The sequence below is a fragment of the Gopherus evgoodei genome, chromosome 8 (assembly GCF_007399415.2).
Source record: "Gopherus evgoodei ecotype Sinaloan lineage chromosome 8, rGopEvg1_v1.p, whole genome shotgun sequence".
Lineage (NCBI taxonomy): Eukaryota > Metazoa > Chordata > Testudines > Testudinidae > Gopherus > Gopherus evgoodei.
This window is the reverse complement of record NC_044329.1, coordinates 111754776-111777003: the sequence shown is the minus strand read 5'-3', so window position 1 is coordinate 111777003 and position 22228 is coordinate 111754776. Positions and strand designations below refer to the sequence as shown.

The 22228-nt window shown below is 61.5% G+C and overlaps 1 protein-coding gene and 1 non-coding gene across 3 annotated transcripts; one reads left to right on the top strand and one right to left on the bottom strand.

Annotated features, from left to right (window-relative positions):
• The first annotated feature begins 5201 nt into the window (after nucleotides 1–5201).
• On the top strand, nucleotides 5202–5365 carry LOC115656993. Its single transcript, XR_004001860.1, has one exon. It is a non-coding gene; the product is annotated as a U1 spliceosomal RNA (small nuclear RNA).
• Nucleotides 5366–12686: 7321 nt separating this feature from the next.
• On the bottom strand, nucleotides 12687–21997 carry DPH2 (diphthamide biosynthesis 2). 2 transcript variants are annotated; one of them, XM_030573446.1, is made up of 7 exons: nucleotides 21942–21997; nucleotides 20130–20299; nucleotides 19576–19688; nucleotides 18676–18896; nucleotides 16720–17361; nucleotides 15528–15707; nucleotides 12687–14994 (listed from the first exon to the last, which is right to left on the bottom strand). In XM_030573446.1, the coding sequence occupies exons 2-7, from the start codon at nucleotides 20280–20282 to the stop codon at nucleotides 14870–14872; spliced, it is 1434 nt and encodes a 477-aa protein (XP_030429306.1). In that variant the 5' UTR covers nucleotides 20283–20299; nucleotides 21942–21997; the 3' UTR covers nucleotides 12687–14869. The 2 variants fall into 2 exon arrangements, with proteins under 2 accessions (XP_030429306.1, XP_030429307.1); XM_030573447.1 differs by lacking the exon at nucleotides 21942–21997 and adding an exon at nucleotides 20645–20692.
• Between the last annotated feature and the right edge of the window lie 231 nt (nucleotides 21998–22228).

Here is a 22228-nt window from a genome sequence, read left to right as displayed (position 1 = left end):
CCTCTCATTCCTGACCCGCAGCCCCTGCTAGCCCAGCCCTGGGCTTCCCTCAGCTCTGACAGTGCCCCTCAATCCCAAACTGCAGCCCCCTGCTAGCCCGGCCCTGGGCTCCCCTCAGCTCTGACAGTGCCCTTCATTCCTGACCCACAGCCCGCTGCTAGCCTGACTCTGGCCTCCCTCCAGCTCTGATAGTCCCCCTCAATACTGACCTGCAGCCCCCTGCTAGCCCAGCCCTGGGTTCCCCCCCAGCTCTGCCAGTTCCCCTCATTCCCGAACTACAGCCCCCTGCTAACCCAGCCCTGAGCTCCCCTCAGGTCTGACAGTGTCCCTCAATCCCAACCCGCAGCCCCCTGCTAGCCTGGCCTTAGGCTCCCCTCAGCTCTGATAGTCCCCCTATCACGGAGTCACTGGGCGATGCTCTGGAACAGCTCCCCACAAAGCCAGTCAGGACTTTGGGGAGCCTCCTCTCCCTTGGAGCAGACTTGTTCAGGGCAAGAAGCTCACACGGCTTCACCTCCTGGGTCTCTCCTTGGAGCATTCAGCATCCTCTGCCCCTCCGGGCATTTCCCACAGCGAGCCCGCCCCAGTGGGGTCCTGGGGGGGCCACAGGGTCCTGCACCCCCACTTTGCAGTCAGACGTGACTCTCAGCCAGCCAGTAAAACAGAGTTTTATTCGATGACAGGAAGAGGGTCTAAAACAGAGCTTGTAGATACAGCGAACCGGGCCCCCTCGGTCGGGTCCATTCTGGGGGGCAGTGAGCCAGACCCCCATGTCCGCCCTCAGCCAGCTCCAGACCAACAACCCCCTCCAGCCCCTCCTCTCTGCTCAGCTCCTTTCCCGGGCCAGGAGGTCACCTGATCTCTTTGTCTCCAACACCTTCAGTTGGCACCTTTGCAGAGGGGGGCCCAGGCCATCAGTTGCTAGGAGACAGAGTGTCAGGCATTTAGGTGCACTAGCCCTTTGCTCTGCCACATACTTAAGAACTGCCATGGGGACACTGAGGCACCAACACAGTATTCAGAGAAAACATTAAGAACATTCCTAGTTCATCACACCCCCTCAATTCCGACCCGCAGCCCACTGGTAGCCAGCCCTGGGCTCCCCTCAGCTCTGAAAGTGCCCCTCAATCCTGACCCGCAGTCCCCTTCTAGCCCAGCCCTGGGCTCCCCTCAGCTCTGATAGTGCCCCTCAATCCCAACCCGCAGCCCGTCCTAGTCCAGCCCTGGGCTCCCCTCAGCTCTAATAGACCCCCTCAGTCCTGACTCGCATCCCCTGCTATCCCCGCCCTGGGCTCCCCCAGCTCTGACAGTGCCCCTCAGTCCTCACCTGCAGCCCTCTGCTAGCCCAGCCCTAACTCCTGACCTGCAGCCCCTCCTGTTCTCATCAGATGAGCCCTGTTTTTCTGATGTGCCTGCTTGGGGCTCAGGATGGGTCTCCCCACCCCAACTCCCATCTCCAAGCCTGGGTGTTGCCCATCCTCAGCCTCCCATCCCACCCCACCCCACCCTGCTGAGCCCTTTACTCCCAGTGACTCTGGAGTCCAAAGGCCGTGAAGAGTGGGGTGCAGGGTCCCTGTTTACACCCACTGCCCACCATGGCTGGGGTGGGGGGCGGAGGTTATGCCAGGAGTTGCCTCCTTATCTCTCTGGCACCATAGAAACCAGGTTGGGGCTGGTGCTGGGTCTAGCCCAGGGGCAGCCCCAGGCCCCAGCATGCCAAGCGCATGCTTTGGGTGGCATGCCGTGGGGGGCGCTCTGCCGGTCACCGGGAGGGCGGCAGGCAGGCTGCCTTTGGCGGCATACCTGCGAAGGGTCCGCTGGTCCCGCCGCAGGACCGGCGACCGGCAGAGCTCCCCCCGTGGCATGCCCCTGTGCAGGGCCGGTGCAAGGATATTTTGCGCCCTGGGCGAAACTTCTACCTTGCTCCCTCTGCCCCCACCCCTCCCCCCAGAGCATTGCTTATTATAAACTTTCAAAAATGAATACTGCATAATGTAAAAGCAGCAAAGAATCCTGTGGCACCTTATAGACTAACAGACGTTTTGGAGCATGAGCTTTCGTGGGTGAATACCCACTTCTTCAGATGCAGCGGGTATTCACCCGCGAAAGCTCATGCTCCAAAACGTCTGTTAGTCTATAAGGTGCCACAGGATTCTTTGCTGCTTTTACAAATCCAGACTAACACGGCTACCCTCTGATACTTGACTGCATAATGTGGCATTGTTCATTAGAATTAATACATATTTGGCTTGAAAATTTATTAATTTCATTATTTAGCCTACATATTTAATGAAAACAATTGAATAACCTGACAGCGTGTGGGGCTGGCTGGCTCTGGGCAGGGCAGGGGATGCGAAGCTGGTTGGAGATGGGGTGTGGGGTTGGCTGGAGACAGGGGGTGTGGGACTGGCTGCGTGCAGGGCAGGGGGTGTGGGGCTGGCTGCAGGTAGGGCAGGGGCTGCAGCAGGGGCTGGATGGAGACAGGTGGTGTGGGGCTGGCTATGGACAGGGCAAGGAGTGCTGCAGGGGCTGGCTGCATGCAGGGCAGGGAGTGAGGGGCTGACTGTGGGCAGGGCAGGGGGTGTGGGGTGGCTGGAGACAGGAGGTGTGGGGCTGGCTGTGGGCAGGGCAGGAGGTATGGGGCTGGCTGCAGGCAGGGCAGGGGGTGCAACAGGGGCTGGCTGCGGGCAGGGCAGGGGGTGCGGGGCTGGCTAGAGACAGGGCAGCGGGTGAGGGGCTGGCTGGAGGCAGGGGAAGGGGTGTGGGGCTGACTAGAGGCAGGGCAGGGGATGAGGGGTTGGCTGCAGTCAGGACAGGGGGTTCAGCTGCCATGGATGGAGCTGGAGCACAAAGAGCAGCTGCAGAAGGAAGAGCTGTTGGACAGAAGCTTCTGTGAGGAACCGGCTCTGTCCCATGGAGAGGTACCGCTGCGGGATCTGCATTTTAAATAGCAGTGGGGATGCCCCTGCAGCCCTTGCCCTCTCAGCCTCCTGGGCACTGGCTCTCTGCAGCTCACTCCCTAGGGGCTCAGCCCTGCTCCTCTTGCCCCCAGTCCCTCATTAGGCCTGGGTGCAGGGAAAGCATGCAGCATATCTTTGTACTGTGTTAATGACTCCTGAACTGGTGGGGGCTATGCCTAATTGCTGCCACTATCTCTTTCTTTGCTGGGCAATTAGATGACAATTAACTTGGAATAGCCCAGAGGGCTCAGAGTAGAGGAGGGAGGAGAGACCTTTAGGTTTCAGTTCTGTGCAAAGCCAGTTACCTTTTCTTTTCAGCTGCCTATAAACAAACCTAGTAGAGAAAAGAGTTTCTTCCCCCCATCTCCTCCCCCCAAAAATTGGTTATGATTTTAATGGATCCAGAAGCAAAATAATTCTGTAATCAAAAAGACAAGTTTCCTGCTTTCCCTTCCACAAAGATCTATTTCCGACCCAGGTAACTTATTATTTATTATCTGTAGTAACTATGTTCTCACGTTGGAATGATACACTGTAGTGGGGTCGGAGTTCTTTGGAAATCCCTCAGCTCTTTTGCGGTGTTGGGAGTCAATGCTAGACCCTCGGTTAATGACTTTTACCTTACCTCACGTGCCCATCTTTTGGTCATTAATTTTTGAAGTTAAATTAGATTTTCAAAACCCAGCTTTAAAATGATGTTCATGCCGACAATTGCAATTTAATTGTCTAAATGGGGAAATCGATGCCTTGAAATTATGGCATCTAATTTTAAAATTGTATTAAAAATGTGGCATTATAAAGGGGAAATATTTTAAAAGGTTTATCCAGCATCCCCATTACTGTTACCCAGGATTCTGCTTCAAGCAGTAACACAGGAGGGAGAGGGCAATGGACAGATTAGTGTTCAGTGGTACTTCAAACAAAAAGACATTTACTCTTAAATTATCTCGTTGATGCCTAATTGACGATCTAATAGCATGTATCAAGTACATCCAAACTTCGCGGAATAAGCTTGTTAGCATTTCCAAGGGGGACACTGACCATTCCAAACAGTGATAAGTGGTGCCTGCGGGCGGTCGTGCAGGCATGACCGCGGCAGCTCAGACTCCCTCTCTGTCCCACCATTTAAAAAAAAATTGAGGGCGCTTTTTGGCGCCCTCAAATCTCGGTGCCCTAGGCAACCGCCTAGTTTGCCTAAATGGTTGCACTGGCCCTGCCCCTGTGCTTGGGGTGGTGAAATGTCTAGAGCCGCCTCTGGTCTAGCCTGAGGCAGAGCTGGGCGGGTTGGGGAAACCTGCTGTGTCCGGCACCTGCCCCCAACCCCCCTGCCGGGGTTCTGGCTCCCAGTGGGATGATGCCTGTGGAAAAGGGGAACTCGCCCCAACCCCCCACCAGCCAGGATTCCTTGGGCCCAAGGAGGAGCAAGCTGCTGCTCTGCTGGGGATTAGCCACCCCTGGAACCACGGAGGGGCCAGCTGCTGCTCGGAGCCCCTGCCCTCACTCGAGCCCCCTGGAGCCAGCTCAGGCCTGGGGCAGGGGCGGGCAGGGAGTGTCCACACACACAGGCTGGGGGTGCCAGGAGCTAGGGGAGCTGAGTTGGAGAGTGACCCTCTCCCTAGTGCAGGGGCTCTGACGCAGCCTGTCCTCATGCGGGGGTGGGGGGGGTAGTGAGTGATGGGTGCTGCCCCTGGGGGGGATTCAAACCTGTGGCCCCCGCCCCAGCAGCTGTAACCCCTTGGGTGCCAGGCTCGCCCAGGCTGCAGGACACTTTCCTGTAGGGCAGGGAGCGGGGACAGCACTGGGGTCCGGGTCACGCCCCCACGGGACCCCCAAATGCTGTTGGGGGCTGAGGAGCTGCCCCCATATGACTGTGCCAGAGTAGGGCAGGGGACCCCGCCACCCTGGCTCGACGGGCACCACCCGGACCCGGCCAGGGGAGAGCGCCCCGCCCAGGCACGCAGGGGGCGGGACCTGTATGGAGGGGCGGAGCTGCGTGAGCCCGTATGCAGATCTGTGTGCGAGCAGAGCATTGTGGGAGCGGAGGCGGGCTGCCCAGCAGGGCCCGACTTTGGCCCCGGGAGCTCGGCGTGGAGAAGGGAGGCGCCTCGCGGACGCGTCGGGGCAGCTGTCGGCAGTGGGGGCCGGCGTGGGCGAGGCCGGCGGTCGGGGCGCGGCGGTCCGCCCCGTGTGTTAGAAGTGTGGGGCGAGCGAGGGCGGGCGGCGGCCGGGCGGGCGGGGCTCATACTTACCTGGCAGGGGAGATACCATGATCACGAAGGTGGTTTTCCCAGGGTGAGGCTCATCCATTGCACTGCGGGTGTGCTGACCCCTGCGATTTCCCCAAATGCGGGAAACTCGACTGCATAATTTGTGGTAGTGGGGGACTGCGTTCGCGCTCTCCCCTGGCGAGCGGTGCCAAAAACAGACAAACCCGGGCTGGACGGGACCCTTCTTAGCGCTTTGGTTTATTAGTTCTTTTAGTTGCCGGTTTGTGGCTTTTTAGCTGTCTTTGTGTCATCGCTTTGTTTCACTGTAGTTCCGTTGTTCTCTCGCTGTGGCTTTTGCTGCGTACGGTCCAATAAGCCCCGTTTCTTTTTTTCGGGCTCTTTTTTTCCCACAGCAAAACCCTTCTCACGACTTGCTTCTCGGATGCTCTCTAACCTTTTCAGTCGGACAGACACGGGGCTGGCCCCACCCTGTGGGGGAGAAGGTATTTCCATGGCTTTAGGCCCACCCCCTTCCCATATACCATTTGCTGCACTGGATCTGCTCACTGCTGGGGGCCCCCCTTTCCCCCAACACACCCAGCCGCGGGGCTGCCCCGACCCACTCAAGTGCTCAGCTGCACCAGGCAGACGGGCTCACTGATGGCACCTGCAGTCCCCGCGGGGCTCCTGCCTCCCTTCCTGGCCCTGGGGGGACATTCATTCTCTCCTGCCTTGGGGCTGGGCTGGGTGTGCCGTGAACATCTCGCCCCAGCTCTGGGGCCGAGCGACCCAAACTCATTGCATGGCCTGGCCCAGGCTGAGACAGCCGGTGCCCTTAGCCAGCGGGAAATGACCCTGCGTGTGCCCCCTGCCATCAGAGCATGGCGGGAAAGGAGACCTGCCATCCACCACCACCAGCACCCCCAGTCCTCCCAGCTGTGCACAGGGGCCTGGCGCCTGGCGCCCCCAGCCCCTCGCTGAACACACCACAGGCCTGACCCGTGTTTCTGGGGCTCCCGGCTCTGTCCTGTGGGCACTCGCTGAGCGGGGCCCAGTGTGTGATGAATTTGTGGGGCCTCAGCCAGTCATCACTGATAATTTTATACATCCACACAGATGCTTCCTCGCACAGTTGGTGTCCAATCGCCCCGTCCAGTTCACAACATGGTCTGCCTCTGATGCCAGCCTCCCCATGCCCCCACCTGGTGAGCTGCTCGCCCCCCCCCTTATGCACCATACAGGATTCTGGAACTAGGCAGAGGGCTAGAACCCAGCCCAGCTGCTCTGCTCTAACCACAAGGCCCCGCTCCCCTCCCAAAGCTGGGGCTAGAACCCCCTGCTCTAACCACAGGGCCCCCACATGCTCCCAGAGCTTGTTAGAACCCAGGTGTCCTGATGCTTCCTCTGCTAGTTCCCCACCTCCCATCTGAAAGAGACCAGCCCCTCACTATTGGGTCCGGCCACGCGAGCGATACCAGGCACCAGCCTTGTTATGTTTTTTCAAACAAGCCCCTTTGCATTTGTTGCCCCACAATGAGCTGCCCATAAGCATCCCAGAGCTCTACCGTGGTGGCTCCTTTGGGTGCCACGCCAGGCAAGAGCAGCTCCGACGACCCCACGTTCCTCGGGGCTGTACATGTGCTGTTAATATAAGCTGCCTGGGTGTAGGGCAGCGGTGGGACTGAAGGGGCTCATGCCCCCTCGCCCTAGTTCATTTGGCTGGGTCCCGGCTCCACCAGCACTTTGCAAAGCTGAAGGTGGCTTTGGCGCTAGCGAATGGGCGCCGTGTCAATGCAGAGCCGGACAAATCCTTTGGTCCGAGTGCTGGGTAGGGGCGGGCCTGGCTCAGCAGCACGTGGCAGGTGCCAGACCGAGCTGCATGCCAGACAGCGGGTCCCCGGGACTCCTTTCTTTACCGTACGGCTTGGCTCAGAATCATAGACTATCAGGGTTGGAAGGGATCTCAGGAGGTCATCTAGTCCAACCCCCTGCTCAAAGCAGGACCAACGCCAACTAAATCATCCCAGCCAGGGCTTTGTCAAGCTGGGCCTTAAAAACCTCGAAGGAAGGAGATGCCACCACCTCCCTAGGTAACCCATTCCAGTGCTTCACCACCCTCCTAGTGAAATAGTGTTTCCTAATATCCAGCCTAAACCTCCCCCACGACAACTTGGGACCATTACTCCTTGTTCTGCCACCTGGTACCACTGAGAACAGTCTACATCCATCCTCTTTGGAACCCCCTTTCAGGTAGTTGAAAGCAGCTATCAAATCCCGCCTCAATCTTCTCATCTGCAGACTAAACAATCAAGTGTTCTGGCCCTCTAATCATGTTTGTTGCCCTCCGCTGGACTCTTTCCAATTTTTCCACATCCTCCCTGTAGTGTGGGGCCCAGAACTGGGCACAGTACTCCAGATGGGGCCTCACCAATGTTGACTAAGTGCTTCAGAATTGATTCCTTCAGGACCTGCTCCATGATTTTTCCAGGGACTGAGGTGAGGCTGACCGGCCTGTAGTTCCCCGGATCCTCCTCCTTCCCTGTTTTGAAGACGGGCCCTACATTAGCCTTTTTCCAGTCATCCAGGAACTCCACCGATTGCCATGACTTTTCAAAGATCATGAGCCGCTTGCTGGCACGTTCAGCACCAGCTGGCTTGTTAATGGGCACTTGCCAACCTAGAACCAAGCACAGCCCTTTGGACCTGGCCCAGCTGGGTGAGCTGCGATCCCTTGCCCACCTTGGGGGGGGAGGAGGGGCTGGTACCCTAAACCCTGCCTGTGTGGGTCATATCAAGGGTACATCACATGCCTTAAAACAGTCCCTATAGCCCTGCCCCAACCCCCTCCACTCCAGGCAGTGTCGAGAGCTCCTGGGCCCAGATGCAAGTGTGCACAGGGGTAACTGGTTGTCACGAAGTGAGGGGGGGGTCAAGGCCCTGCACTCCCCCTTCCTGCAATTCACCATGACTCTCAGCCAGCCAGTAAAGCAGAAGGTTTATTTAGACGACAAGAACACAGGCCAACACAGGCCTTGCTGCTACAGACAAGCGGACCCCCTCATGTCCATCTGGGGGACCAGGGAGGCCAGAGCCCCATTGGGAGATCAGAGTCCCATCTGGGCTCCCCTCCAGTCTCCCAGCCAGCTCCAAACTGAAAACTCTCTCCAGCCTCCCCACAGCTCTTCCCCCACCCTTTGTCCAGGTTCCCCAGGCCAAGATGTCACCTGGCCTCCAACCCCCTTCCTGGATTCTCATCTTACCTGCTCAGGTATCATCCCTCAAGGAAAGTCTCCCATCCCCAATGCAGACAGTCCCAGCAAAACTCCCCTGCCACCTTCCCCACTCAGCATTCAAAGAACACAGTAAGATCACACTGGTCAGCAGGGCCAGGACAGGATGGGGCCCTTGGTTTCCCCTGAACAGCCCCCCCCCCCCCGCGCCGGGAGCTGAGCGATCAGCCTTGCACCTCACCCTGCTGTAGGTCACGGGTCTCCCCGGCCCTGCCCCCGCGGGACCTGCCTGCTCCCTGCCCCGGCCAGGTTAGACCCAGAGTTGAGAATCTGTGACTAGACCTGACACAAGCACATGGCTCTGTGACCCACTCCCAGGAGCCTGCTTGCTGCCCCTGGTGCAGGCCCTCTGGAGCCCGGGGCGGGGAGACTCCACGGCTTTAGGGAAGAATTTATTCCAGCTGCTGCGTGAGAGGTGGGGCCCTCGGTGCACCCCCCCCCCCCTCCAACTCTGCCTGCACCACCACCCGGCCACTCCCAGCCTACAGCACCCCCTGTTGTTCTGCTCTCTGACTTTGGCTGGCATTACCAGTGCCCCCCCACCCTGACCCACAGACCCCTGCTAGCCTGGACCTGGGCTTCCCTCAGCTCTGCCAGTGCCTCTCAATACTGACCCGCAGCCCCCTGCTAGCCCCGCCCTGGGCTCCCCTCAGCTCTGCCAGTGCCCCTCACTCCCGACTTGCGGCCCCTGCTAGCCCAGCCCTAATTCCTGAGCTGCAGCCCCTCCTGTTCTCATCAGAGGAGCCCTGTTTTTCTGATGTCCCTTTGTGCAGCTCAGGATGGGTCTCCCCACCCCCAACTCCCATCTCCAAGCCTGGGTGTTGCCCATCCTCAACCCCACCCCACCCCACCCCGCTGAGCCCTTTACTCCCAGTGACTCTGGAGTCCAAAGGCCGTGAGGAGTGGGGTGCAGGGTCCCTGTTCACGCCCACAGCCCAGCCTGGCTGGGATGGGGCAGAGAGGTTATTGCAGGAGCTGCCTCCTTACCTCTCTGGCAGGGGCCGGCAGGGTGAAATGGGCACCAGTCCCTTTATGGCACCATAGAAACGAGGATGGGGCTGGGACGGGCCCGGCTTGTGGCAACGTGGGCACCCTGCCCACTCATATTCCGCTTCTCGTCCCTGTAACCCCAGTTCAGTGTGCAGGTGGTGCTGGGTGCCCTGGCTTATCCCCCCCCCCCCCCCCCCGGTTCTTGAGGCTCCCTCTATGTGCGGCTGGAGTGGGCAGCTGGGCCGAGGGGCGGAGGGGGCGGCTTCCTCAGGCTGCACAATAATGAACCCTGCCACAAAGCGGGGCCACCCAATCTCTGCTCCCAAAGCAGCAGCCCAGCAATCTCACTGGGGAGCTAGTGAGAGCCCTGCCGGCACAGTGGGATCCATGGCTGGCAGGCGCAGCCGTGGGGCCCAGATGGGTCTGACTGGGGAGCTTGCTGTGGCTCAGCCCTTACAGGCAGCAGTGGGCATCACTGTGGAGCTGAGCTGGGGCAAAGCCCCTGGGGGGACAGGGTCAGAGCTGGGACGCCGGCCCCATGGAGCAGACCATAGCCTTGGGCTGCCCTCCCCCACCCCCAAACCAGAGCCCCCGGGGCACAACTATCCCCATTCCCCCCGCCCGGGCACCACTGGCCTCTCCCCTAGTGCCCCAGGCAGGAGTGTCTACACCCCAGCTCGTCCCATCCACTGCTCTAGGACCCTTGGGGGGGTGCGTGCCTTGCAGGCAGAGTGGCGCTAGGGGGTGCTGTGCTGCTGGAGGTGGGTGCAGCCGCTGCCACCCCTGCAGGTGCTGCTAGATCCTGGCCAGCCTGGGGTGCAGTGGGAGAGTGTGTGACACACACACACACACATCCCCTCTACCTCCTCCCGTCAGCCCCAGGGTTTCGGGGCACCCCCTGGGTGTCTGCCTCGGGCCTGGTGCTGCAGAGTCCTGCCCTGGGCTGTGTTTGGGTTGGACCCAGTCCCAGGTGGCGGCTGGCGCAGAGGGCCCTGGCCTGGCAGGCTCACACCTCAGCGCGGGCAGGGCAGGGCAGTGCAGGCGGTGACACGTGGGCAGGCTCTGCCCACTCCGAGGGGGTCTCGTGGCTTGTGCCTGCCCCTCAGGGGCACACTCTCGCTGGCGTCAGCCCCTTGGCTCTACCCCGCCCCCCAGGACCGACCTTGCCCTTCCAGCAGGGCCAGGAGCTGCCCACAGCGCGTCCGCCTGGCTTCCACCCCACAGCGAGCCCTGCCCAAAGGGAGTTGTGCCCCCAACTCCCTGACTGCCCTTACCCCATCAATGGAGTCACAGTGTAGAGTGTCCCCACTTAGCAGCAATTGACAGCGTGTCCCTCTGGGTCAGCCTGGAGCCCAGTGCTCTCCTCTGAGCTCTTCTGCAGCCCAGCCAGGAGCGTCCCTGCTGCCAGCAGCCCGCACTGCCCCCCTCCGGCCTGTGTTCTGGGTCCTGGGGAACCAGTGTCACCTGGCCTCCTCCTCCGGCCGCTGCTCTCCTGATCGCAAAGGGCTGCTTTCCAGAGAGGGTGGCCCCTGCTCGTTGGTTGGTAGGTACCCAGTGTCTGTGGGGACTCTCCATGGCATGGGCCAGGCCCCAGCTAGGCATTAGTTGCACACAGCTCTCTGCAGAGTAAACAATCTCCCCTGCGCTAGTTAACCAGGCAGCTCTTGGGGGAAACAGAGGCACATACAGTAGTCATCCCAAAGGGAAAAATCCCCACCCCATCACACAGGGTGAGTTCATTCACTCCAGGCAGCAGCTTTAACACAAACAAAAGGAAGTATTTCTTCACACAATGCACAGTGAATCTGTGGAACTCCCTGCCAGAGGATGTGGTGAAAGCCAAGACTGTAACAGGGTTCAAAAAAAGAACTAGATAAATTCATGGAGGATGGGTCTATCAATGGCTGTTAGCCAGGATGGGCAGGGACGGTGTCCCTAGTCTGAAGCAGCAAAGAATCCTGTGGCACCTTATAGACTAACAGAGGTTTTGGAGCATGAGCTTTCGTGGGTGAATACCCACTTCTTCAGATGCATGTAATGGAAATATCCAGGGGCAGGTATATATATGTGTGCTAGCAAGCAAGCTAGAGATAACGAGGTCAGTTCAATCAGGGAGGATGAGGCCCTGTTCTAGCAGTTGAGGTGTGAAAACCAAGAGAGGAGAAACTGGTTCTGTAATTGGCAAGCCATTCACAGTCTTTGTTCAATCCTGAGCTGATGGTGTCAAATTTGCAGATGAACTGAAGCTCAGCAGTTTCTCTTTGAAGTCTGGTCCTGAAGTTTTTTTGCTGCAGGATGGCCACCTTAAGGTCTGCTATAGTGTGGCCAGGGAGGTTGAAGTGCTCTCCTACAGGTTTTTGTATATTGCCATTCCTAATGTCTGATTTGTGTCCATTTATCCTTTTCCGTAGAGACTGTCCAGTTTGGCCGATGTACATAGCAGAGGGGCATTGCTGGCATATGATGGCGTATATTACATTGGTGGATGTGCAGGTGAATGAACCAGTGATGGTGTGGCTGATCTGGTTAGGTCCTGTGATGGTGTCGCTGGTGTAGATATGTGGGCAGAGTTGGCATCGAGGTTTGTTGCATGGATTGGTTCCTGAGCTAGAGTTATTATGGTGTGGTGTGCAGTTACTGGTGAGAATATGTTTCAGGTTGGCAGGTTGTCTGTGGGCAAGGATTGGCCTGCCACTCAAGGCCTGTGAAAGTGTGGGATCATTGTCCAGGATGGGTTGTAGATCCTTGATGATGCGTTGGAGGGGTTTTAGCTGGGGGCTGTATGTGATGGCCAGTGGAGTCCTGTTGTTTTCTCTCTTGGGTTTGTCTTGCAGTAGGAGGCTTCTGGGTACACGTCTGGCTCTGTTGATCTGTTTCCTTATTTCCTCATGCGGGTATTGTAGTTTTGAGAATGCTTGGTGGAGATTTTGTAGGTGTTGGTCTCTGTCTGAGGGGTTAGAGCAGATGCGGTTGTACCTCAGTGCTTGGCTGTAGACAATGGATCGTGTGATGTGCCCGGGATGGAAGCTGGAGGCATGAAGGTAGGCATAGCGGTCGGTGGGTTTTCGATATAGGGTGGTGTTAATGTGGCCATCACTTATTTGCACCGTGGTGTCAAGAAAGTGGACCTCCCGTGTAGATTGGTCCAGGCTGAGGTTGATGGTGGGGTGGAAGCTGTTGAAATCATGGTGGAATTTTTCCAGAGTCTCCTTCCCATGGGTCCAGATGATGAAGATGTCCCTAGTCTGTTTGCTGGAATGAGCGATGAGGTGGATCACTTGATGATTCCCTGTTCTGTTTGTTCCCTCTGGGGCACCTGGCACTGGTCAGTCAGAAGGCAGGAGACTGGGCTAGATGGACCTTTGGTCTGACCCAGGCTGGTGGCTCTTATGTTAGGGCCAACACTGTTGGTGCCACACCCTGCAATGCACAGCGCCAGCAGCCGGCAGGGCCCATTGTGATCAGCGAGTGCAACCCCCGCCGCCACACGCACCTGGGAACAGCCGCCAAGCAGAGCTGGGGCTGGCAGTTGGGGGGGGACATGTGTCCCTGGAGATTTCATCACACAGCACAAGCTTTCCAAGATTAAGCTTTAATTCCTGGTGACTCCAGGGCACTCCTGGAGGGCTGGCAATCCTATCCAGCCCATCTCCATGGAATGGGGCACATAGGTTTCCATGCATGGCAAGAAGGGGTTAATAGACCACTTGAAGGCCCAACTGGAGCAGGGGGCAGGCGGCTGGGCTGGGGCTGAGGATGGATCCTGCTCACGTGGGAGTGGTAGAGGAGGTAGGTTCAGGGCAGGCTGGGACCTAGACAGTCTGCTGGAGAGAAGCGAAGCGTTCATGTCATTTCCTATGTGTTCTGGACAGGAAGGGGCAGAACAGCGGGGAAACTGAGGCTGGATGGTTTCGCGCCCTGCCAGCAGGGGGCGTTGTGGTAAGGCTGTGCTACAGCAGGCTGGGGGCAGGGCTGACAGAGCTTGCGCTGAGGGGCTGTTGGGTGGGTTGGAGGAGGACGGGCAGACAAGCGAGGGGTGGTGCTGTGCTGGGTGGGAGCGTGATAGGTGCAGCTGGGGCCCAGGGCCAGATGCTAGGGAGACCCGGACTGTTACCGGCTTTACCAGGCATCCTGTGACCCTAGGCAGGTCATGCCCCTCGCCAGGCCTGTTCCCCCACGCGAGGCCCGGCAACGTGCTTGATGCTAGCAGGGCCTCACCCTCTCTCAGCTGGTCTGACGGGTGCTACTAAACCCGGGGCCAAGGCTGCCCCCGGAGCAAACTGCAGCCATGGGTTTGTGGGCCAATATCAGCTCTCCTCCCCAGGACCTTCAGCACTGGCCTGGCTTTGCCTGTAGCCCACAGGTGGAAGGAGCCCAGAGCCGTGGGCACAGCCAGGGCTAGGGGCTGCCAGGAGAGGTGCCCATGAGCATGTGCCTGGAGCACTTGGGCCTGGCTCATGCCCCTTGTGGGGCACCCCGAGGGATGCTGAGAGTAGGGAACATGGCACCCACCCTTGGCCTAGGAAGAGGCAGAGCTGGGGCACATAGCAAGGTACCCCTCTGCCCCTGGGCAGCTGGTGAGCCGGGCACCGACAGACTCTGCTAGGGCTGCAGTCCAGCATGCCCTGCCCATGAGCAACCAGCAAACCCACAGGGGGGAAGGGGGCTGCAAACATGGCAGCAGCAGCCCCTGCCCTGGGACACTCCACAGCTGGGCCTGGGCTCCCTCAGACAGAGCGCAGGGGAGGGGAAACACACAGCCCCCCACACCCCAGCCCAGCTCCCCCCATGGCATGTCCCATAGAGCCACTGGCAGAGCAGGGCAGCTTGGCTGAGCTCCCTGGTGCTGAGCCAGGCCTGCCTGGGCACCGCCTCCTGCCCTCAGACCCGGCTGCCTTTGCCTCGTTCTCTTCAGGCTAGTGCTGGGCGCGCGCTGCAAGGGGAGTCGGGGGGATGTCAAGCTCCTCTACCCGCCCTCTGGCACTGGGCAGCAGTGGGGGGGACACAGGCTCGGGGCGGAGGCCATCCCCTGCCCAGCACAGGCCTTGCCCCTAGGAGCAGCCAGCTGGGGTAGCAAGGAGGGGAGGTCACTCCCATGTGGCCCCTGTCCATGTGGGGTCACGCCAGAGTGGGCCGCGGGGGGTGGGTGTATCTGTGTGTACACCCACCCCGCAGAGTCGCCTCCCGAACGTTATGGGGTTCGCTAATACACAGCTATATCCAGAACCGTGCTGGCAGCCCCCAGAATCCTGCACTCCTGCATCCAGCTCTGATACCAGGCCCCAGCAGGAGAGGGCAGCTGTTAGCATCGGCCCCAGGACTGAGCTGCACATTGGCCTAGCTTGGGCCAGGGTGACCCAGAGCAGGAGACTGGAGCCCTGCAGGGCCCGTCTCCCAACAGTGGCATCCTGCAGGGTCAGGGTCACCCAGAAGCCTCGTCCTCGTAGGCGATCGCAATCCCCCTCCGGCCCGGCACGGCCTTTGTCACGGGCGTCTGGCCCAGCTGCTGCTCCAAGCCCCGCCAACTGCGCGACTCCAGGAAGGAAGCTGGGAGCAAGGGAGGGAACGGTTAGTGGGGACCGGCACAGCCCTGTGAGGGAGCTCCAGGCTGCACCAGGCCTGGCCTCTCCCAGCAAAAGGTGCTGCAGGGACAGGAGCATTGGATGGGGTTGAGGGAAGCGGGGGTTCAGGATACTCCAGTCCCAGCAGGGGGCGCTGGGTGGAGCGGGTCCAGATCCTCCAGCCCCAGCAAGGGGGCGCTGTGGGGAGCAGGGAAGGGGCTGGATGGGGTTCCAGATCCTCCATCTCCAGCAGGGGGCACTGTGGGGAGCGGGGGGGGGTTTGGGGTACTCCAGCTCCAGCCGGGGGCACTGTGGGGGGTTCTGGATCCTCCAGCTCCAGCAAGGGGTGCTGTGGGGAGCGGGGGGGGGGGGGTTTTCTGGATCCTCCAGCCTCAGCAGGGGGCACTGGGGGGGTTCCGGATCCTCCAGCCCCAGCAAGGGGCGCTGTGGGCAGAGGTTTGGCATCACTCTATGGGGTGGAGGGGAGGCAGCGGAGGGGAAATAAAGCGAAGTGCAAACCTGCTGGGCTGATCTCAGCCAGCGCGAACTCTGGGGTCCTGCAGGCCAGGGCAGAGCTGGAGGACGGGGCTGGGGAGCTGGAAAGCCCAGTCGCACGCAGCTCCCCAGTGATCAGCGACACGTCAGGAACGTCGCCGTCCCCGGGGACCGTGTCTGGGAAGCCGACATGTGCACAGCCACCTGCCAGGGTGAGACATCAGAGAGCAGCCTCCAGGGGACAGCCAGCCCCAAACCCACCCACACTCACAGCTCCCACACCAAGGTAAACCTGCGTCTGGAGCCTCACGGGGCTCAGGGTGGGAGCTGCGGCCAGGTAATGTGAGAACTGGGTATAGCAGGGCTCCCGGCTACTCCAGCCCCGGCCTCTCCCAACAGGGGGTGCTGTGAGGAGCAGGGCAGGAGTCCTGGCTGGGGAGAAGCCCCAGCCTCTCCCAGCAGGGGGTGCTGTGGGGTGCGGGACAGGAGCACTGGGTGGGGGGGAGCCCCAGCCCTGGCCTCTCCCAGCAGAGGGCGCTGTGGGGAGCGGGACAGGAGCACTGGGTGGGGAGGAGCCCCAGCCCTGGTCTCTCCCAGCAGGGGGCGCTGTGGGGAGTGGGACAGGAGCACTGGCTGGGGGGGAGCCCCAACCCTGGCCTCTCCCAGCAGGGGGTGCTGTGGGGAGCGGGACAGGAGCACTGGGTGGGGGGGAGCCCCAATCCTGGCCTCTCCCAGCAGGGGGCGCTGTGGGGAGCGGGACAGGAGCACTGGGTGGGGAGGAGCCCCAGCCCTGGTCTCTCCCAGCAGGGGGCGCTGTGCGGAGCGGGACAGGAGCACTGGCTGGGGGGGAGCCCCAACCCTGGCCTCTCCCAGCAGGGGGTGCTGTGGGGAGCGGGACAGGAGCACTGGGTGGGGGGGAGCCCCAACCCTGGCCTCTCCCAGCAGGGGGCGCTGTGCGGAGCGGGACAGGAGCACTGGCTGGGGGGGAGCCCCAACCCTGGCCTCTCCCAGCAGGGGGCGCTGTGGGGAGCGGGACAGGAGCACTGGGTGGGGGGGAGCCCCAACCCTGGCCTCTCCCAGCAGGGGGCGCTGTGCGGAGCGGGACAGGAGCACTGGCTGGGGGGGAGCCCCAACCCTGGCCTCTCCCAGCAGGGGGCGCTGCAATAGCTCCCAGTGGCTCTGGCACTGCCCCCTTGGCATGGAGCCTGCCTAGTACCTGGCAGCAGGTCTCCGAAGTCAGTGACGTAGAGGCTGCTCCACTCCCGGGCTGGGTTACAGGCCAGCTCCAGCTCGTAGGGTGTCACCACGGGCCGGTAGAAGTCCCTGGAGTCCAGCAGGGAGTTTTGGGGACAAGCCACCAGCACAAACACGTCCACCTCCAGGAAGTTGGCCAGCTTGGCAGGGCTCAGCTTGCCCATGGCCAGGGTGTAGCTGCGCTTGCCAGCCCGGCGCAGGGTGCCCCGCAAGTGGTCCAGGATGGAGAGGTAGCCGGCCACACCCAGTGTGCCCACCAGGATGCCCACCACGCGGGCGTCCCGGGCCCGCTCCACCAGGTAGAGGCGCCGCAGCAGTGCCCGGTTGGCGTTGAGGCTCTCGTGCCGCCCGCAGCCTGTGGCCGGGTTGAAGGAGCTGAAGGGGCAGCGGTTCCAGCTCAGCATGAAGTTGGTGAGGGTCAGGCCCTCGGCGCCCACGTAGAACACGGCGTGGTCCTGCAGCTCGTGCCGTGCTGCCAAAGCAAAGCAGCGCCCGAACTGCCGCACCAGCCCCGGGCCCTGGGGGCAGTCGGGTGCCCCCTCACTCGCCAGGCGGGAGAAGACGACGTGGGGGTACTCGGGGCCCAGCAGCTGCTGCAGCTCACCTGGGGGGAGAGAGGATGACAGGTTGAGCAGGCCCCACGCAGGCCAGCCCATGCACAGAGCCCCCCGGAAAGGGCCAGGAGAGGGCTGCCAGGCCTGTGTATGGGGGACCCAGGCCAGGGCAGGGGATGGGACTGGCCAGCCAGCCTGGTTTGGTTCCTGCTGCTCTGATCCACCCCCAGGCCAGGTTGGGCCCAGGAGAGGGCATGCTGTGACACTGCACCCCATATTCCCCCCGTGGCATGATGATGATACATCTGGTACAAGATTAGTCGTGTGAGGGGTCTTGGGAAAAGTGATGATTCGCTGGATAGGATCACGCACTTTGGATGCATGTGTCAGTTTTGTATCTGGAATTACAGGTACCAAAATGGAGTTCAGGATCATGTGGTCTGGTCACATGGTCTTGCTGGGGCCTAGCAGCCATTAGTCATTGGCTGGCTGAACCCTTCACCGGCAGGCTCATTTCTTCCATGGTCCACTGGCTTTGTGATGGGCCATCGGCGCTGCGGGTGTCGCCCAGAGTGAGCCCGTTGGGACTACAGCACCCTAGTCAGTATCTGTATTTTTCCACAAACTGGGCTGGGAACTGAGCTGGAAACAAAGGGCTCCCGCCAAAGGGAGAGACGTCACGACTGGTCTTCACTCCCCCCAACCCTCCCGGAAGACAGAAGACGAAGGACTTGGACTGGGGGAGGGGCACCCAGGCTGCCCTGCAGTTGCAGTCTGTGCCCTAATCTGCAGCTGCTGGTACCATCAGTCAGGCTGAGAAACAGCTCATTGAAATCCCACCTATTCAGCAGGTTTGGCTTAGCTTGTGGTTTTGTTTACTTGCTCGGTATCTGCTTTGCTCTGTTTGCTGCCCCTTCTAATCACTTCCAGTCTCCTTCTGTAGCTAATAAACTCAGTTTGTTTTCTCTTAACCAGCGTGACTGGAAAAGCCGCTGGTGCATGTGAGAGAACTACCCTAACGAGCCTGCACTGTACAGATCCCCGTGCAGCGCAAGGGGCGGTAACGCTGGGTTTACACTCCAGTAGGGGTGCCAGGCTGGGGGAGCTGGGAATTGCCTGGTGTCTCCTGTTTATCCTTGAGTGGCTCAGGTAAAGCACTCAGGTAGCTCAGCTGGGTGTGTGGCGCCACCTGCTGTCGCGCTGGGTGATAACGGGGCCTGGAGAGGCTGGCGAAGTCACCGTTGTGAGACGGGCCGGGCCAGCCCAGCTGGATGGTTCAGGGGCACAGCGGCTCCCACCGCCCCCAGATGGCACCCGGGAGCGACAACCTGTCAGACATGGCCCACCCTGGATGCCGCTCTCACCTAGCGCATGGGCGTAGACCACGTCACTCAGCACCACCACGTGGCTCTGGGGGTCAGGGTAGAGCTCCAGGAAGGCCCCTGCGCAGCGCTCCGTGTCCAGGGGCTGCCGGCCAAACACGTGCAGCACCGGCAACTTCCTGCAGGGGCTGAGACACGCAGGGCCGTAGTGCACCACAGCCTCTGCCCCCACATGCTCCGCAGCCACCTCGTCCACGCAGCAGCTACCAGAGGAAGGGAAAGTGTCAGCCGGAGACACGGCAACTTGGGGGGACTGCGAGCAGCACAGCGCAGGAGGCTGCTCTCCTCTGCCCCCACCTCCTCCCACTGGGCCCTGCGCTCTGACACCGGGGTGCCCAGTCACTCGCGGCACAGTCACAGCAGGCCTCAGCATCACTTTGGGCAACCTCCCCGGAGCATGCACTGGCCACAGGGGGGATCTGGCAGCCTAGCAGTGAGCACTCCTCACCGAGCCAGGAGCCCCTCAAACCAACGGGGCTGGTACGGGTCACCCATAAGGCAAATCAAGCCCAAAGCTGCTGTCGCTTACGGGGCGGGGTACGAGCCACGCCACCCGGAGGGGAGTGGCTGGTTGATCACTGTAGTGGGACCCGGCACAGAATGATCAGGACAGGCGAGTTAACAGGACCCAGGGGAAACAGTGAGAGAGCCCGAGGGGCCGCAGGACAGGAGGAAAAACGGGAGGGAGGGGGAGCCCTCTGAGCCCCAAGAGGGGGGAAAAGGACCAATCGGGGGGGATTGGCCATGCCACTCGGCAGCACAAGGCTGGTCGCACAGCAGTTCCTGTCCTGGGGGGCAGCTTCTCCCCTCCCCCTGATCCAGCATGGGGGAAGGGCTGGGGCTGGAGCCCAACCTGAGTACAGGTGGGAGTGGGGCACCTACCTGCCGTATGACGTGTCTCCCAGGATGTACATTTTGCTGCCGGTCGCCTCCTCCATCTTAGCTGCGATGGCGGCTGAATCAACCAGGAGCTCGTCAGGGAACTGCAGGGCAACCTGCCAGCAGACCCAGCACAGGGAGACGTGGATATAGGGCAGCCCCACCGCCCCACAGAGCAGAACAGGAATCTCTACAGCCAGCTGTGGCCTGAGTGAGCCGCTTGGGGACTGGGCCAGGGAGCCCAGGAGCCATGTCATTCTCGGTGACACCCCCTCACAGCTGGGGTGCTGCTGCCTGCTTCATCAGCAGTGAGGAGCGGTCGGGACAATCCCCAGCTCCCGAGGGAACCTGCCTCAACTGTCTGGAGAAGCAGAGCCGGGCTGCAGGGCACATGGGGCCATATCTCTGTGGGAGGGTCTCCAGCAGCACCTGCACCCGGGGCTGGGAGGTGGGGCTGATGCCAGCGCACTACCCAGGGGAGCTAAAGGACCAGGCGGGCGCTCGGACAGGCTTGGGGGGGCAGAGGGAGAACATCCGAGCCCTCGGCCGAGACTTACCCGGTGAAACTCGCTCGCTGTGACGAAGGCCGCGGCTCGCTCCAGCTCGTAGAACTCATCGAGGGCCTCAGCAGGGATCCTGCCACTCGACTCCTTGGCAGGCAGGGCCCTCTGGACCACCTCGGCCCCATCGTTACTGAAGAGGGTCGCCATGGTTACCCCAGCATCACCTGCAAGCACAGGCCATCGGGAAGGAAGCGGAGTATTTATCAGGGTTTGTCCTGGCTGTGATGGGTCACTGCAGACACTGCAGTGCCAGGGAACCCCTCGGGTCGGTGTGGGTACCCCAGCTCCCCTCCCACCAAGCTAGCGCCAGCCTCACGGGGCTTACGTCAGTTTCCCCATGGTGCTCAGGTCCCTGAGCGACTCTGCTGCTGAGAGCAGCCCTGGCCATAGTCTCTGCACGCGGCAAGACTGTCACTGGGCCCCACACAGCCCCAGGAAAGGAGAGGGGCAGGAGAGCACTGGGCAGAGCTCCCCAGCTGGCACCAGCGCAGAGGGGGCCCTGCACTGACCTGGGAAGGGGACTCAGGGCCTTTGGTCTCGGGGGGACGCTGACCCCGATCCGGCTCCAGGGTGGGGGGCTGGCTGATGGGGGGGGTGTCGGAGGGTGTGACGAACTGGGAATGTTCTTAATGGTGACAGAGGGACTGGCTGGCTCAGGGAGAGGGGTCCGGCTAGCGGGCAGGGGTCTGGCTGGCTGGGGGGAGAGCCATGGGGGCAGGACTGGCTGGCTGGGGGAGTGTGAGGTTGGGGGGGTGGGGACTAGCTGTCTGGGGAGGGTGGTGTCTGTCTGGCTCAGGGGGGCCAGGGACTGGCTGTCTGGGGGGTGGGGGTGAGGGCGAGGTCAGGGGGGCCAGGATCTGGCTGGCTCGGGGGGGTCGAGGTCGGGGGTTCAGATGGCTCAGGGGAGAGAGCTGAGGGGGCAGGACTGGCTGGGGAGTCGGGGGTCTGGCTGGCTCAGGGGAGGCAAGAGCCGTGGGGGTGGGACTGTGTGCCTGGGTGGGGGCGTGTCTGGCTGTCTGGGGGGGGCTGGCTGGGGGTCTGTGTCTGGCTGTCTGGGGGGTCTGTGTCTGGCTGTCTGGGGAGGGCTGTCTGGGGGTCTGTGTCTGGGGGGTGCTGGCTGGGGGTCTGTGTCTGGCTGGCTGGGGAGGGCTGTCTGGGGGTCTGTGTCTGGCTGTCTGGGGGGGCTGTCTGGGGGTCTGTGTCTGGCTGTCTGGGGGGGGCTGTCTGGGGGTCTGTGTCTGGCTGGCTGTGGGGTCTGGCTGGGGATCTGTGTCTGGCTGTCTGGGGGGGCTGTCTGGGGGTCTGTGTCTGGCTGTTGGGGGGGCTGTCTGTGTCTGGCTGTCTGGGGGGGCTGTCTGGGGGTCTGTGTCTGACTGTCTGGGGGGGGCTGTCTGGGGGTCTGTGTCTGGCTGGCTGGGGGGGGGCTGGCTGGGGGTCTGTGTCTGGCTGGCTGGGGGGGGCTGGGGGTCTGTGTCTGGCTGTCGGGGGGCTGTCTGTGTCTGGCTGTCTGGGGGAGCTGTCTGGGGGGGCTGTCTGGGGGTCTGTGTCTGGCTGTCTGGGGGGGCTGTCTGGGGGTCTGTGTCTGGCTGTCTGGGGGGGGCTGTCTGTGTCTGGCTGGCTGGGGGGGGCTGGCTGGGGGTCTGTGTCTGGCTGGCTGGGGGGGCGGGGACTGGCCGCTGGGGGTGCCCAGCGGGTTCCAGGCGCGGAGCAGGGTAAGTAGCCCAAAGCTCAGGTCTGGTCGTCAGTAGGGCCCAGAGTGAACAGCCCCTGCCCGCTCCACGGGGGGTCCCAGCCGCTCGCACTCACCGGCCTCCCCAGCACAAACCACGTGGACTCAGCCAGGACTCGCTTCCAGGGCAAGGACAGAGCCAGCCAATGACGCGCCGGCATTGGCCCCGTCTACAAATCCCGCCCCCAGATCCGGAAGCCAATCGCAGCATGTTTGGGACAGAGGCTGCGGCCGCAGCCAATGGGAGAAGCCGTCACGGATAGCGGGGAGGAAAGAGCCTGCGCGGAGCACTCTGGGCTTTGTAGTTTGGTCCCCGGGTACCGCCCGCCCTCTCCGGAGCCAATCGCCAGTCTCGCTCCGGTCA

Coding starts and splice junctions, on each gene's coding strand:
- DPH2 (XM_030573446.1), bottom strand. CDS start 20,282: ATGGCGACCCTCTTCAGTAACGATGGGGCCGAGGTGGTCCAGAGGGCC. Junction 17,362..18,675: donor GGTCTACGCCCATGCGCTAG/GTGAGAGCGGCA, acceptor CTCTCCCCCCAG/GTGAGCTGCAGCAGCTGCTG. Junction 15,708..16,719: donor CTTCGGAGACCTGCTGCCAG/GTACTAGGCAGG, acceptor TCACCCTGGCAG/GTGGCTGTGCACATGTCGGC.